Below are 18,092 nucleotides of genomic sequence, written 5' to 3' on the forward strand. Positions count from 1 at the left end.
CAACATCTCTTCTAATAAATACACAGTTTTGCAAGATTTAAATTCCATTTTATCACAGAAAAATTAGTTAATTTTGTCTTTACTTTCATTTGAAAAATTAACAGCATAGCAACAGTTCAGAGCACAAAGATATATCCAGTTGGGCTTTGCCTATGTATTGAGCAAAATGCTGAAAACACTTCAGCTGCAAAGAGGATACAGCTTAAGACACAACTRTTCTCTCTGTTATGACAGAGTAAATCCAGCATATTAATTTTGTTGACTGCAGCTGAATTTGTTCTGGATTTTCATGAATATAAAAGTAGCAGAAAACTAAAGTGTGTCAACAGACATGCTGAAGAAAGTTAATTAAAACTACATCACTACTATGGTGAAAGCATTCTGTGTATTGGGTTTAGCTGTGGCTTTAACCTGTTGATGTAGATAGCCAGGAAGAACGAAATGAAAGGTGGTCCAAGTACAACAAAATGTAGAAGACTGAAAGAAGTAGCTGAACCACACACATCGATGAAGAATAGAGAATTTTTACTAGTGACAGCACCAGAAAACCCACTTAGCAGAGTCTCAATATGTCTCAACAACTCTGGCTACATCAACTTTTGAGTAGTGCTATGTCTCTCTCAGAAGAGCAGGGTGCCAGTATACTTATTTTCGATTTGCGTGATAGATGTGTGCTTTCCTTACCAACATTTTCCTTGCCATTCTGCTGATGCCACCTGTCAGATACAGAATTTGGTGTCCACTRTGTTGAGCCCTTGCTCACAGTGCAGACCCTTGTTTTTAGCCTCTTCCTTGTCRACATGCTGAGATAGTGGCTCTGTGRCTGTGCRGTGCTCCCACACTTGTTCTCATATTTTCTGTATCCTCTTTGGGCTCCATCTCAGCTAAATATACTGTTTTAGGGAGAGTAAAAGACACGTATTCTATAGCTCAGTGACTAGCATCCTGGCCTGAAACGTATAACATATACATTCAAGTTTCTGCTTTGCCTGAGTGTGAGTGAGCTGCTTTTGGATATAAATCAAAATCAAATTGTAGAACGCTGGAAGGGAGTTAAGCCTTAGTGTCTTCCATGCCAAGAACCTTAATTACCTGGCTGTGAAGTATCACACTCTCTCTCACACACATGCACATGTCTTGTTTTCACTGTGGAATAAAAACAATTTTGGAAGTTCTGCAGAAAAAAAAAATCATTATCCTTTAGTCAGTTCTGGTGGCTGGCAGCCGTGAGTGATGTGAGTGGTGAATTCATTAACAGCTGTCCATATTGCTAGTGAAGTGCAGGAGGGAGGTTAAGCTACCAAGTATATGGAGGCAGCTGGAGCTGACTTTTACTCAACTGGCTTAGAATGAGGGGGAGGAATTTGACTGAATCTCCTACGAGATTCATAAAACCTGCCAGGTTGAGTGAGGYATTGCTCAAACAAGTCAGTAGGAAATACTAAGATCTGGCCAAAACTCTACCCTTGAAAATTATTTATTTTTTGTAGTGGGCTGGAGGAAGTATGATCTAAGAAGCTGAGGGCAGGCAATGCTTTCTTCGTCTCTGAACTCTACTGTCAGGTGTAACAGCGAAAGAGTAGTCTTATAGTGGTGACAGTATATCAAACAAGATTTATCTGAACTTATTCATTAGAACATTTCAACATCTAGCTGCCTGTTTGGACCCTTAAGCCTTTTCTAGGAATCATTCTCTCTTTATTGCCAGTTAGACTCCCTTCCCAGTGCCTATATTCGCTTAAGTCCTGATTCCACCAGATTTCTCGGGACTGCAGGCTATATCCCAAGGGGATTCTCTAATCAAATGTCAATCTTTTCTAACTTAATATATTTTTTTTCAGTAGTCATCCTAAAACAAGTCTTGGGTGTAGGCGTGTCTGCACACCTGTGTATACTCAATTAGCTTAGTGTTAAGAYACTCTGCAGGTATGTAGGACATGAGATAAATTTTAAACTCCYACTTGATTTTATTTTGAGGAGATGTGATACTATGTTTTGTATACCTCCGATGAATTTRCCAAGTACTGGACTATTAAATATTCTGTGATATTTTTTTTTTCTTTTTGAATGTATAGTCCCCTTTAGTCAATGTAAAATACGTTACTACCTCATTTTTCTGTGTATCTCAAGAGATTTTTTCTTCCTAGCTAGAAAATAGGGGTCTTTCTTTCTCTCTACTGACACTACTGTGAGTCAAGGGCCAATCCTTAAATCTTTGATCATCTTAAACTTGATAATAGTGAGAAATAACCATTCAGATCCACATCTCATATTCTTGCTTACTCTTTTCTGTCTGATAGAGTCCATTTACTTCTCTCCCAAACTAGCATTGTTGAGGCTCTTGAGGTATTCTTGTTGGCTATTTGGCCATTTTTCTTCATGTTCTTCTTCAAGTTCCAACTGTCCATTAATTTGGAAGCCTCTGACAAAATCCCAGCATTTGCTTGCATTTGTTTAATTTAACAAAATTATTATAAGTCACATCTTTCATTTTATAATCTGCAAAATAAATTATCCTGCTTGAAGGTAGYAATGTAGTGCTTCATTTAACACCATAAGAGTGTTAAATTAAAAGCAGCTTTAAAAGAGGTGCTTTTTGTAAGRAAAAAAATGAAAACACGAAGCTAAAGATAACAAGGAAACCATGTAGAACAGAATGACATTTTCACTAAGAAATAGTATTAGTTTTTCTGTAATAGTATTTTCTTATGAAAGCCACTTGATTTTTATTTTCTACTTTTGAAAAAAAAACAAATATAACTAAAAAAATCTTCTGCAAAGATTCCGATAATAGTCCTATAGGTTGGTTTAACATGAAGTGTTTGCTCCGTAAGGCACACAGTCAGCAAATCACTTAAAGCAGGTGTCTGTCTTTGTGTTCTTAAGTAATCCATTTCAAATACAAACATTCCTCTGTGAAATTTGAACACATACATAAGCAGCTAGTTGAGTCAAGGCCCTAAGGGGTAGTGATATTATAGTCAGTGTAATTCAGTGTTGTTCTACCTCATTTTAGGAGAGTTCGGTGAAGTGTGCAGTGGGCGTCTAAAGCTTCCCGGCAAGAGAGATGTTGCAGTAGCCATAAAAACTCTGAAAGTTGGCTACACTGAAAAGCAAAGGAGAGATTTCCTGTGTGAAGCAAGCATCATGGGACAGTTTGACCACCCCAATGTTGTTCACTTGGAAGGGGTTGTTACCAGAGGTAAGCAGGGGTTTGATCCGTCAGTCAAATAACAACCTAATGGCAGAAATTACTTTAGTTTRTCCATGGTCAAAGAGTCAAATTATAAACAGGTTGCACACTCCTAATGGATTTTCTCCTGGTGCGTAACTAACTAAAACAATACTTACTTTATGCTACAACCTGCGGAAAAAAWTGAGATCTATGCATGATTAAAAGAAGAAGTACTTTGAAATATATTATTTTTCTAGTTTCATTTAGCCTCAAAGACCGTGCAGGGAGATAAGGTTTCTTATGTCCTTTCATATTATCTGAAGTGTCATTATTCCAGAGTCCTGTTCACACAGCAGTAGTCAGGAGAACACACTGACATTTTGATTTGTATGGTTTAATTTTCTGAATCATGACCATGTTCCATGCAGACATTTCCGAACTTATTAAAGCTCAGTAACAGTGCTGGAGGCTTCAAAAATGCTCRTGTCTCAATGATTCAGCCCTTCAAAGGAATAATATATGTTTTATCAAAAAAGGCACTGCATTTACATTATAGTTTCTCAAGTGAAATACACCTTCTTTTCTTTTAGGGAAACCAGTCATGATTGTAATAGAATACATGGAGAATGGGGCCCTTGATGCATTTCTTAGGGTGAGTACCAAAACAAATGAATATATAAACATATTCTTTTTAAAGTGTGTGTGTGTGGGGGGGTGTACATATAAATAAATAAAATATATAACTTAAAATTAATTTTTATAGGCATACGCATGTATATACACACACATATGCTATTAATGTAATAGAAGTGCTTCTCAGGCTGAGATGGAACTTGATAAATACTAGGAAATCTCTAAATTATTCCAGCAAATTTAGATCAGAAATCATAAGTCCTGACAAGATCACACTAAAATAGTCTGGGGATTTAAGTGATTTAATGTGGTGTAGAAATGGTGGCTTTTCACTAGTGATAGCTGAAGTTGTACTTTCTGCCTTTTTGGAGTAGGTTTTTTGTTTTTTCATTTTTTTAAGCATGGCGGAAATCTCTACTCAAAAATCCCTAAGTGATTTTTCAGAGGAAAACAGAAGAATGTTGCAGAGAAGAACAGGAGAAAAAGAAACACAGGCTCACAGCAACTTAGCATTTGTTGAGTGCATGTTCAGAACTGCCCAACAGTCTCCTCACCGTACATGCAAGAACAAAAATGTAAAATGACTTATAAAGCCTACATAGAGAGCAGAAAGATTRTATTTGATAAAGGCAAGATATTAATAAAATTATCAATAGCTATATTCAAAAAGAAGATAGTCCACATTTTCTAGATGCATATGATTATTTTCAGAGATGAAGAGTGGAACATAGATAAACCCTCTTAGAAAAGGACTTACCGTAAATTAACCAGAATTATATAGTGGCTAGCAAGTTCTTTTCCAGTAGGTTAGCTACTGATACATTTCTTAACTGGATGCACTGTTTTATGTCTGAAACAAATAAAACCATGTTAGAAGTGAGTTTCACTGCCCCAGGATGAATTACCACATAGGTAGTAAGTAACTAGAAAGCTGAAGTTGTGAAACTAATTTTTATTTCTTTTCTTAGCTATACTTACAAGAATTGCTTCTCTTTTCTTCCCTCTAGAAACATGATGGGCAATTTACAGTCATTCAGCTGGTGGGAATGTTGAGAGGAATTGCTGCTGGAATGAGATATTTGGCCGATATGGGATATGTACACAGGGATCTTGCAGCACGCAATATTCTTGTCAACWGCAACCTTGTTTGTAAAGTGTCAGACTTTGGTCTTTCCAGAGTTATAGAAGATGATCCAGAGGCCGTCTACACTACTACCGTAAGAGAAATTGATATTTTAGGGTTTGGAGATGTCACTATTAAGAAGAAGCATATCTTCTGGAGAACACAGATAAGAGAAAGACATTAATTGCTTGAGAAATGCTAGTCAGTTAAAAGGAAAAGAGTATCTGCAGAAAACTGGCTCAATACAGTTTGATATTTTTATAAGAGCATATATTTTTATTTGACAAAGTTCTAAAAAAGTTTGCACAGTATAGCATCCTCTTATTTGCATTATCTTATCATTATTTCAATCATTATCTGCAATATTTTCATTACTCTTTTATTTGTGGTCTTCTATTTGAACAAATACGGAAGTCTTATCCATAAAAATGTTAATCATCTCATCTAATAAGGGTCAATTGAAATATTTGTAGGCTATTGTACTATTTTTCAACTAGATTTTATCTGACCAAAAAGTTGACTAGCTGGAGGCTAGGCTGTGACAAAGCTCCGTTGCTGTGTTTCCCTTTGATGCGGGTGGGATCCTTTTCTAAAATAACCATTCATTGGGCACACTGTGCTCTCTATTCTTTTGTTGAGCCGGCTCTGCTTTCCCGCCCCTGGGGCCCTGCTATACCTATTTTCTCATGCTGAGGGGAGGAGGGGCCCGGGAATCTGTCCGGACAGGCGCAGGGATTCAGGAAATTCACAGCTGTCACTCCTGCCAGTGGGCTCCAAGTGGGGTCCTAGTTTTAAGATGTCAAAGTGAGATTATGGAGGAGCTGTATGATGACTTAATCGTGGACTTCCTTAGAATCCTTTGAAACTCTACAGTTAGTCAACTATAGTGAAGGATGCAAGTGCTGATTTTGAGGTTGATGGAAATGATTATAAATATACTCTAAGTAAAATGCCATGGAAATTTTGTGGGGAAAAAGAATACTTTTTTTTTTTATTATTTTTTTAACAGGGTGGAAAAATTCCAGTGAGATGGACAGCTCCAGAAGCTATCCAGTATCGCAAATTTACATCGGCCAGTGACGTGTGGAGTTATGGAATAGTTATGTGGGAAGTAATGTCTTACGGAGAACGGCCTTACTGGGACATGTCAAATCAAGATGTAGGTTATACTTTGTCTGTTTGTATATTAAAAAAAACTCAAGAACTATACATCTGTAAAAATGCATACACTTATGTTTCATTATGCATGTACAAAATATTTTTTTWAAAAAATAAGATCTATCAAAATAATATATGGTTCTCACAAAGTGAAAAATTACAGAGATTTTACTTTTCACCTAAATCTCTAAATCATTATTCTGCCACGTGGCTGTTGCAGGTTTCTGTCATGAGTATAAAGTAAAACTGGATTTTCAAAAATAGTAATATGTGCTTTTTATTTTATTACACTTAAACATACAAGGAATTGAGTTTTGCAATTAAATATATATATATATTTCTGAGGTTCCTGACCTCAGAACAATGATTAATCAGTTGAAAAAAGTTGTTAAAAGTCTGAGTGGCAGTTAATGACCTACTTTGGCTTTTTCAAGTTAATTATGCTGATTTAACAATATCCTTGTTTGCATAAAATATGACCTAGAGCAACAGGTCATCAGTAATAGAACAGATGGGTGTTAATCTTGATTTCTGACAAGAGTATCTATTAATATAGAATGMGTACAGGGAAAAGCTATGCAGGTGAGAAAGATGTCAGAAAGATTGTCATTTAAAGTTCCTCAGGTCGGGGGCTTGAGTTGTGTTTTTTATGAAATTTATTTTTTTTTGATTGAATGATCGACATCAAAGTGAAAAAAAAGATAAAAGTGTAAATGATGAGTCAGTTTGGCACAGTGCAAAGTTGTTAATATTTGACAGGTCTCAGTGTCAAAGATTTCATGGACTGTCAAAATATGGGCAAACAAGTCCTTGGGGCAGAGAAAGAGAAATATTTACATTCCCCAGACACCCAGTAGAATTTCATTTCTTTTGACACCTTCCTTCTGTACTAGATTCAAACATAAAAGAAGTCTGACAGGAATATAAGAGGCCTCAGAGGCAAACCTTACCTATCTTCCAGGAACAATAAGAGAGGGAAAAAAAGAAGAAAACTTTAAAATGGGGGGGAAATTTCAATGTCTTCATGATTCTTTTTAGATTTTGAAAAGCATTTCCTCTCTGTTGAAAACAGCAAGTCAAGCACATGAATTAACCTTTTTTGTAAAATAACTAATCACAACTTGCTGTTTCATCTATTTTTAGCACTTTACATTATATTCTTAAATATTGTACAGATGAATGATGCATCAACTGCATGGTAAAATACTTTAAAATATTCTTATATGCTGTGATATTCAAGCGTGTCCTGAAATATACCCTCCAAATTGTACACATGTCCTGAAACCAACCCCGTGGACAAATATATTAGGCAGAAATTTACAGTCAGCTTATGATTAGTTATTTATTCTCCTCTGCAATTATCAATGGGAGTAATTAACTGGAAGCAAAAATGCTAAATATGTCTCTTCTAATTTTGCATACGCACTGAGGCCATTTGTATATCTTAAGTGCATCRTTTTGCTAAATGTGGATGTGGGTATAGTCATGGACTAGATCAGGTCTTCTAAAAAATACATCTTTTGCTGTTTGCGGTTTAGGACGTCATTTCTTTAATSCCTCCCCTCTTCTTTTATATTGCTGTTATTCCTTTATAATGCTATAGATAAAGGATACAAAATCACTTTGCAACATAATCATCTCTCTTTAAGCTAAAGTCCTCCTTCTAGCAGATGCGTGGGCTGGGACGTGCCAAAAGAGCACTCATCCTGCAAGCTCTCCTGCAGAAGTGGACTGATTCAAAATCCCCCTAACTTCTCTGAGCACTGTGCATTGCTTCGTCCTTGCTGATAACAGAAACATTCAAGCTGCTGCACTTAACCCTATTGCTCTTTTAAAATTTTTATATTTGGTAATTCTAGCTCTCAGTTGATTACTGACCCTAGTGGTAAGGTGGATTAGTTTTCAAAAAAGGATGAGAGCTTAGGCTTATATGGTTTTTCTTTGCTGGACTCCGAGATTTATTTTTATTGTTATTATTATTAGTTATTATTATTACATATTCAGAAGCAATGTGATTCAGCAAACAAATTGCTTGCACACTTACTCTTCTTTATTACTTCTTTGTTCTTTGYTGGCAATCAATACATACAGTGAGGAGATCTGGCCCTCTTCTAACCTCCTTTACATCCTCAGATAGCTTAATTATGGGAGAAGCTTACATGACTATCAAGTAAACAGCGTTTCCTTTTTATCTTTTTGTGGCAAAAGTATAATTTGAAGAATTTGGGCATTTTGGCAATTTGAAGGATTATGACATATGTAAATAATATAAATACATTCCATTAGTAAGAACTCCAACTGTGTTCTATTTGTAACTTTGCATGTTAAAAATATTCATGCATCCCTCTCAAAAAAATTTTCATACGTTATCTTGAACACCATTTCTTCCCCTTCCTTAGCATAGTAGACACTGGTAGTAYACATTAATGCCCAAGTTTTGTAGCAACTTTGCCTATTAATATTTAGTAAATATTTTTTCAGTGTTTTTGATATCGCCAGCCATTTACTGTGTAGCTAACTCCTTCTTTTATATTTCCCAATTTCATCCTTCATTTTCATTTTGCTCAGAATATACCTTACAGAAGCTAATTCTATAGCATCCCCAGAGCCCTTAAAAATAATATCATTATGTTAATTCCTACCCTTCTTCAAGTTTCTCTCCGGAGCRTAGAGAACACAGAAAAGTCCTGTTCATGATCATCTTATTTCTGTTTTCACTGTCTCTTGCAGTCCTGGATATCACCTTGTCTAGCTGGTTTACTCAAGTCCCTTGAATAATTTGGTGATGTGTTCCCGTTGGTGGTACCTGAAATAATTTTCTGTTCTTCATTGGTGGTCTTTGGGATACTGACCTGTTAAACAACTTCTTCATTTTTAATGAGTCATACGTAGTATACAATGATGGGTTGAATACTGTGTGGCTTTTTTTTTTTTTAGAATAACTTCCATCAGAAATTTCTTCATCTATTTACCAAAGTACATCAAATTTTCTATATAAACTGTAGCATATTTTTTACTTTTATCTACTGCTACTTTTAAGTGTGATTTTGTTTTCTTTTTCCCCTCTTAACACTACACTAAAAGAGCTTACATTTTACTTTTAATGTTTTCTCTCATCTATATGGGGATGGTTCTTCCACATTCCCTGTTCTCCTGTAGCCACCATCTCTCGCCACTCTATCTGACAGACAACTTTACTGTCTCTGAAAGGTCATCACACTCACTCTTCAAGGTGTTAATATTAGTGCAGAAATTGAGTATTTCTCTATCATTTTTATGTTGTAGAAAAGTACTCTTATTTCTAAGTATACAGAAGAAAACTGAGTTCTAGAAGGATGAGGAAACTTTCTGAGGTTGGACTGACATTCTGTGACACAAACTTGGAATAAGTGCCCTGCCGCTGGGCTAGGCTTACTCACTTCCTTTTTTCACAAAACTTTATTTTTCAAAAGGTTTTCATACAGTCATGGATTTCTTCATCCAGATTTTTGAAGGTCATTTAGTATTCTTTGCAGTTCTCTTCACTTTGCAGTTCACTGCTTTTGCACTTTTGTCACACAGCCTATGGAATATTTTATATCTGAAGTTATTTTTTTCACTAAACCCTGGATATTCACCAACTTTATTTATCATACCTAGGATAAACCCAGAACAGCTTCTGATCTTGCTTTCTGTACAAACCGAGAGAGAAAACAATCCTACGCGCCTTCAGGAGTAACCACCCTTCCTTAGCAATTCTAATACTGTTATGTCAGTCAATGTCAATATATTTGAAATCCCTCATGAACAGTGTTTTAGTCCTTTTTCACAAGCTTTTCTTATCTGCATTGGTTCACGATGTGCTTTCTTATCCTGCCCTCAAGGTTTACAGCAGTTTCCTGTGATTTTACTTTAGCCATTTCTATTTTTCACTTAAATCCAAATGGATATGGCTAAGAAAGTCCACAAGTGAGTGTAATTCTTGGTTCAGACATTTATGCTCTCCTTCGATCATATCACCTGGCAGCATCTCTTATTAAATCTAACCTTCTGTTTAGATGATATATTAAAATACCATTCGGCCAGACCTTCCTCACTCACATGACAAGCTAATGTAACATGGCTAGACATATAATACATTTTTTTTCCTAACAATTTATGTCTGCTAAACATTTTTCTGGGATCCTTTTATAATATCTTCAGGCTTTTTGGATTTTATATGTGCATGCATGGATCCTTATCCATTTACAAATCAATGGCTTCTACCACACACTCTCTCATAAAAGCCTTGAGGCGAGTAATAACGCTTTCTGAAATAACTCCATTTATCAATCTATCTGTTGCACCCTTAGTGAATTTAATTGTTGCTCCCTGATGTTCATCTGAGTAGGTAATATAGCTACGTTGTGCATATATAGCACAATATGCTTAATAAGCCCAAAGATAAAATCGGGGGTGCTATTTGAAAACATGAAGGCTGGTGTCAAAAAAACAGACTCATATTTTTGCAACACTTGGATGGCAAATTCCAGTGTATTGCATTTTTTGAACTGCTTAGCAATATACATTCCTTAAATATTGCTCCCTTGATGAAAAATGATTAATTATGTTGGCTACTAGGTTATAAAAGCAATCGAAGAAGGCTATCGTTTGCCAGCACCCATGGATTGCCCAGCAGGACTACACCAGCTGATGCTAGATTGCTGGCAGAAGGAACGTGCTGAAAGGCCAAAGTTTGAGCAGATAGTTGGTATTCTCGACAAAATGATTAGGAACCCAAACAGCTTGAAAACCCCACTGGGAACCTGTAGCAGGTAAGAAAAGCTTTAGCACGTGTTTATATGATGATGAGCGTGGCTTGGTTCTGAATGTTTTGGTTGGTTGCTGATTCCAGTTCATACTTTTCCATGTGTCTCTCAGTTCTTCCTCCTAGTTCTTGTTCTTCCTTTCCCTCATTCACCCTTTCTTTGTATCTCACTGAACAAAATCAAAAATGACTTAGTTAAAAGTAACCAAAATAAAGGAAGTAAATATCGTGGACTAGCACGCTTCTTGGTAAACCGCTGCCCACTCGTCACTCTGTACTCTCACCATCAGCAGTCTTTGTTTTCTTGCTTCTTAAAATTGTAAAGGCTTGAGGGCATGGATCATCATCTATTTTAGTTTTGTATGATGCATTCCTTGCCCTAGGAATTGCTGAATAGAAACAATAGTTAATAGTTTAATAGTCAATTTTACTCATGCCTGGCCAACTCTAACACTGCTACACTGTAAACTCTAGATTTTACCTTTAGTATTTTGGCTTTAATTTCTTCCAGTGATTGCATCTCGTATTTCATGGTGTAGCAATTAATGGCTTCTTTATGTAATTTAGGTGAATTATTTAATCATGGTAATCTTTTGATCCACTAGCTAGATCACTGCACTAGGGAATCAAGTGGCCTGTGTTCTGCTCCCAGTTCTGCTCTTGACTACTGATTTGCTATGTGACCTTAAACAACTTACTTTGTGTCTCTGCTCTTCCTTTGTCCTTGTTTCGTCTAATCCAGTTGAATAACAGAAATAGCTGCAATCATATTTTCTAAGATACTTAAAAGGATAGTATCTTTATTTTATTCAGTAACTTCAATTGCAGCTGCTGTCATGATAGGTAATAAAACTGATTTTCTGTTAGTAACCATAGTCTAGTAGGCCGATATTGCTCACTGTGACCTTTCATCTTTTACATGAATAAGCTTAGGAAATACACATTGTGAGCTACAGAATAGTCAGAGCTATTCATAGAATACATTAAACTGTGTGTAAAGGCCTATTACTTTCTTCTCCTGAAGTATTTTAATACCCCAAACTTATTTGACTCTGACCTTGCTAAATACTCCCTGATGTTTTGCTCTCTTTGGAAACAACTTACTTTCCTTTTTCCTTCTCCGTAGACCAATTAGCCCTCTTCTGGACCAGAACACTCCCGATTTTACCACTTTCTGCTCCGTAGGCGAATGGTTACAAGCTATTAAGATGGAAAGATATAAGGATAATTTCACAGCAGCAGGCTACAACTCTCTTGAATCAGTTGCCAGGATGACTATTGAGTAAGTTAGTACTGGGCATGTTTAACTTGCATATAGGGAACTTCTAGATAAAAAAAAAATACACAATGTTCAACTCTAAAACTTTACCCTGAGTACAAAGGATGGTACTTAGGGTTAAATCAGCTGGTTTAGAAGCTGACAATATTATATTAGAGCACCCCGTAAAAGGACAAATACTCTGCCGCCTATGTGTGGTGTTACTTTTTTCTTTGCTTTTAGTCAATTGAAATGATATCAAGGGGCTAGAATTTGAGGGAAAATGTGGCCCATTTAAAGTATGTATGTATAGGAAAATAACTACTTTACCTCCACTACCTAGCTGATGCCTTTCCAGAAATGTACTAGGAAGATGTGGAATTTTCTTCYAACTGGTTGGGGGCTATGTCATGCAAGGAATGACGTTACATCAGGATAAAAGTCTATAGGGGCAAACAATTTCCAGAAGGCAAGCATGGCCTGTATCAGTACTGCCATCTTAAACGGGTCTTCTTGGCACTGTATTCTTATCCTGATAGCTGCCAAACACTTGTAATTCCTCCTACAGAGCAGTGTTTTTCTGAACAAATCTGAAACAAGGCACTCAGGTTTGCAACCCCACTCTTATCCACGTGATATCACTGGGGCTTTCTGCCTATAGTTGGGGAACCATCACCATACCCACAACTTCTGGTAGGTCAGTAGCACTAGTGGTGGAATGGAGGCAGCCAGCCCTCTTTCAATTGCATGATGGGTATGGGTCAATATGCAAAGAGTTTCTCTAGGCGTCTCTTTAGGAAGCAGGCTATGATCCCCCTTATGTTTATACATAATTTTATCCTGAAAGCCTCCCAAGTATTTTACAAGAGAGATTTCTCTTTCTTTGGGTATCCTTAAAAACTTCAGTGAAAGATTATCATAGTGCAAAACATACTGGCCTCATTCTTAAATGTGGAGACATATGCAGTGTAATGACATGCCTTGCATTTACGCTCTTCACTGAGATGTTCAACAGGGCTTATATGAACTTCACAGTGCTGAGCTGAGGTTCCAGTATCAATGTTAGAAACCTGTAGCCCAGACCACTATGTAGCTTTAAGTCACAGTTGAATACCATACAAAAGCAATCTAAGTTGAAAAATTAACAATGTACGCATTTATCTTCCCCAGGGATGTGATGAGTTTAGGGATCACGTTGGTTGGTCATCAAAAGAAAATCATGAGCAGCATTCAGACTATGAGAGCACAAATGCTACATTTACACGGCACTGGCATCCAAGTGTGATAGACATTTCTCCCTTATGAGGGAGGTGACAGACTGAGAGAACAGCACTGGCCTTCAGTATATATGAAGTGCTGCTAGAAGACACTTGATTTCCTGGGTCCTTCCTGCAGTGAATAGAAGAGCTACAAGAAGCACCTACAGACTTGAACTCCTAAGTGCCACCAGAATTTATGAAAAGGGAATTAGGATCCACCAGTGGTGGCAAGGAAAACAGCAGTGACAATAAACAAAGTACTACCTGAATAAACATACAAACACCTTGAGCTCTCTAACCTCCTTTTTATCTAATAGACTTTTTAAATGTACATAAAAATTTAAAAAAAGAATATATTTGTCAGATAAAATCATGATATTATTGTTGAATTCAACAAAATATTTTCCTTAAATCTGTGATTTCTGAACCTTTTTTTAATCATTTGTGTTTATTCTTCATAAAGACTTTCTTTTAGTATGATGTTTATATCTTTGGACCTTTTTAGTGCTAATTCTATGACACATTACTACACTGGGTACCTCTGAAGGATTATTTGAGTTCCTAGAAATTTAAAAAGCATGACCAAGCAATGTATATCTGTCCAAACATTGGTATCCTTTTGTGCCATTTTCTTTTGTTAAATCAGTACCGTATTGACATGGCTAGCTAATTGGCAGGGAGTCAGGAAAATGCAAGTTGCCAAGAGCTCTGATATTTTATAAAGAATTTTTTAAGGTTACACATATACTATCTTTTAAAAGAAAATAAAAGACAAAAAAAAATTAAAAAAAAAAGGAAAAGCAATAATGACCCCTAAGTAGTTCTAGGCACTTTTAGCAGATTGTTTGTGAGATAATTTTAATGGACTAGAGTTAAAGTGAGATATATTCTAAGAAACTGTAAACCTGCTGAGGCACTGCATTGAATGGACAAGTGATTGTAGGAGTGTCTCAGAGCATGGGTGCAGTTCTCCAGTGTTATCGAACCATTTAATCTGAGCACATCACATTGTTTTCAATACTCTGCATTAGCAAATCTGAGAGAAATAGCTGGCATATATTTTATATGAGTTTAAGTTGAATGCAGTCCAGCTGTGAGACTAAGGATGTAGATTTTATAATAGAACTGTAGAGCATTAGGTGAGGGGCAGTTCAAAATTTTCATCTTTTTTACTAGCTTTTGCTGCTCTGAACGAAAATGTGTGTGCACGCTCACACAGACACAGGCACACACACACACACACACACACACACACACACAGAGTCATCAGGAGCATAGATGCAAGCGTGCTCAATGAAGTACCTTTTTAACCGTTTTTATTTATATATGTATTTTGTTTGACTTAAATATTTAATTACTATAAGCAATAACAAAGTGTGTCTTTACAGATATTGCAGGAATGTATATGAACCAGAGAGAAATGCTTTAAAAAATTCTGAAAATTGTGAACTACCCCAGCAATGAAATGCTGTACTTCCAAAGAGAATTGGGCTGCTTCTATTGATTTTGATAGAGAAAGATCCCAGGGATCAGTCATAAATTGGTCTTGTTTGATAATGTGGGCATCCACACAAAAAAAACAAAAACAAAAGAAAACCCTGTAAATGTTCCTTTGTAAAACTTGTAAATTTTATTTATACTGTCTTGTTTTGTACACACATTTATGTGTAGTGAGCTCTGAATACATTGAAAATGCACTATATTTTTCTATTTTACTTGCAGAGCATCACAAACAAACATGTATATTCAGTGCTACATAATGTGTTTTCCCACATTTAGGACCAAAGATAGTTATCAAAAACTTAAAGGCATCATTTTTCCCATCTTTTTTCTCCCCTTTTAGATCATTGTACAGTGTTATATCTGACATTTTATTTATTTGTTTCATTAGAAAAATCAGTTTGGTTATACTAATTTTTGTCCCCCTGCCTTTGTTGAAGAAAATCTGTAAAAAGCTTTTAATTAGCGTAATCCCGTTACATAGACACTTCCATTTGTAATCTTTGTAATAGACTGTAAATATATTTTTGGAACTATAATGCAATGTGCATAAGGGTTATTTTTCAGTGTCCATATATGATTGTTTATACAATTCACAGCACTTTACAGTCATGCTGAGAAGCCTAATTTATTGCCTCGATTTGGGCAGAGTAAGAGAAAAGGTGAATATTCTTATTTCATATTAGACTGTCATTCCATAGAAATGGAGTTATTTTCGTGTATGCAGCTCAAGATGACTTTTTTTAACTATTAAAATTAATTTTCTAAAAATGCCATAGAAGCAAAATGCAGAGTATTCTGCATGCCCAGTTTTGAAATTAGTGCACGCAAGCACTCAGCCAAGGCACTGAAAGTAGCTGTTGGACCACCATTAACTACTAAGCATCTGTTTTGTGTTATAACACGTTAAGTGCCTCGCTGCTGGGGTCACCATGACCAACATCGGTGCAGGGTGCTTGTCAATTTTGCTGCTTTTTTCGGCATCTAACTATGAATTTAGATGTCTAACTTCTGACCCCTGCTCTCTTACAAACCTTGGCTGTTATTTCTAAGGGCTTGGTGATTAAAGGTGCAATGCAGCAATGCTGGTATTGCTGAGAACCCACAAACCCTAAATACATGAGGCCATGCTTCACCTTTAGGATTTATTCAATATTTTGAAGCACAGAGGCCTCAAAGCATGTGTGGTGTCTTGTCTTTAGGCTCTCACACGTACGAGCGAGGTCCCTAATGTTATTTCTTCCTTATTTTTCCTTATTTGATTTAAGCCATCTTCTTTGAATAGTAAATGTATTTTACCATTCATCTATATACCTTGATTGCCTTAATGTTGCCACARATGTGTACACATTTGAAGGTGGTAGAGTAGATTGGGAAAGCACAATCAATATCAATATTCCTGTCATATCTATCTAGCACATGCATGTAAAAGGGTTTGTAATTGGTGGAGCAGTAACGTATTGATGTCAGTTGCAGTTCCCTAAGTTCCAGGAGAAGATAGATGAGCCTGAGAAAAATGAAAGCTCCAGGGAAAGTTGATGTTCATGGGAGGAGCTGAAGAAAAAGTGGAGATGGAGAGAGAATTGTAGGCTGAATGGTGAAACAAGGAAGTGGGCTCAGTTCTGACGTAGTTCTGTTGAACTTGGGAAGTGTGCAGAATTTCAGGCTGTGAATGAGGTTGATCTTAAGAGTTTATCCATCCACAAGCATCTAAAAATGAGATGTCTAAGACAAGCAGGATGAATCCTCCYCTGGGAAAGTTTATCTTCATTGCCTGCAGAGGGATCCTGGATGATTAGCTTAAATTAGGCATCTAATGTTTAGCTAGTTAAAGTTAGGTGAGATGATTGCTACCCTATGTGTCCTTGGCTGCTACAGAGTTTCCCCCTCAAGCTGTTTCATAGAAAGACAGCTCTTCCACTACCAGTATATCCTGGAATGTATTTGAACTGGGTTTTATCACAGGGATTTTTCTTTTCTTCAGAGATTTGTAACAGATCACCTAAATGCTCTTTGTATATGGGTATTAATTCTTGATAMTTTTTGTGGTTGTTCTAAGGAAGACCTGCCTAGTAAATTACAGTTATTTAATATTTTAAATAATCTGAAATATTTGTTGACAAACTGCTTCAATCCAGAGGTTATGTGGTCAGATATGATAGCTGCTGTTCGCAAAACCATGTTTTTAAAGCTTTGTCATGTAAGAATCTCCAAGAGGCAAAGATGCTTAAATGTATCTAAAAACTGAATGTTGCCCTTAATTTTTCCATCATCGAGCTGTGTCTGTATTATTCTCCATTTAAAAATGAGGTTTTCATAATTCTTTAGAGTCATCTGGCATCCACCAAGGAAGTCTGAAAAAAATATTTTAAATTAAATTTGCTTTTCTCCACTAATAGTAATACATGGTAAATAGTTTCCACTGTTTTGAATGTTACAAGAACTGTTGCTTTTATGTGGGGGATGAAGGGGTTTGATTTAGTTTTGTTGCTGGCATTTTTTTTTTTTACCTATATTGGTTAGTAGTGGAAATAAAAGTAATAATAATAATTTGTCCTTAACTTTCTAAATAATTCATATATAGTAATTCTGAGAATGAATTAAYTTCTACAACTTTCAGTTGCTAACTGAAAGAAGATGTCTTTGTCACTCCAGCCATAACTGTAAGTGATGCAGAGACACACTGCCACAATGGCASGTTCGTCTGGCATTCTTTTACCAAGTAATCAAATAAGGCAGCCCACTGGCTGTGTGTGAGGAGTRAAGGACAGCTAAGCCAAAAAAGGGTTGTTTCACCTTTTATAAATAACATATGTGACACTTTGCACCCGGTGCTTACTTCCCCAAAACCTGATATGCGGTTAGAAACTCATAGGCTCATGACATCTTCAGTGTTTTTTTCTTTGATTTTGAGCAAATGTCATTTGAGGTGCTATGGAAGAGAACAGAACAGTTCTCAGACAAAATGTTAAGCCCAGCTTAAGAAAAAGACAATATAAATACTTGCCTAAAAGTAATTTTTTGGAAGCAGGTTGTTCAAGGATTTTCAGGCAGCTGAAGCTGTGGTTTGCTGAGCAACTACTGCAATAGAGTTTAAGTATGTGTAGGACCTCTTAGAATCATACTTGTAAGGAATTAGCTGATACATAGAAGTAGTAGAATTTTTTTCTCCATTTACTTGGAGTGCACTTGCAAATAGA

General features: G+C 36.3%; 1 protein-coding gene across 1 annotated transcript in view; it reads left to right on the plus strand.

Moving 5' to 3' along the window:
• The window catches only part of EPHA7 (EPH receptor A7), a 136,795-nt gene extending 119,353 nt beyond the window's left edge, over positions 1-17,442 (plus strand). The window contains exons 9-15 of the mRNA XM_085318700.1: positions 3,017-3,202; positions 3,766-3,827; positions 4,816-5,025; positions 5,941-6,090; positions 10,689-10,882; positions 12,002-12,157; positions 13,304-17,442. Of these exons, the coding sequence (XP_085174826.1) occupies positions 3,017-3,202; positions 3,766-3,827; positions 4,816-5,025; positions 5,941-6,090; positions 10,689-10,882; positions 12,002-12,157; positions 13,304-13,418 (1,073 nt within the window). The 3' untranslated portion in view covers positions 13,419-17,442. The remainder of the gene's footprint in view (positions 1-3,016; positions 3,203-3,765; positions 3,828-4,815; positions 5,026-5,940; positions 6,091-10,688; positions 10,883-12,001; positions 12,158-13,303) is intronic.
• The last annotated feature ends 650 nt before the right edge of the window (positions 17,443-18,092 follow it).

Source organism: Rhea americana, unplaced genomic scaffold, assembly GCF_003343005.1.
Source record: "Rhea americana isolate MKP2758 unplaced genomic scaffold, rheAme1 scaffold_55, whole genome shotgun sequence".
NCBI classification, from domain to species: Eukaryota; Metazoa; Chordata; class Aves; order Rheiformes; family Rheidae; genus Rhea; species Rhea americana.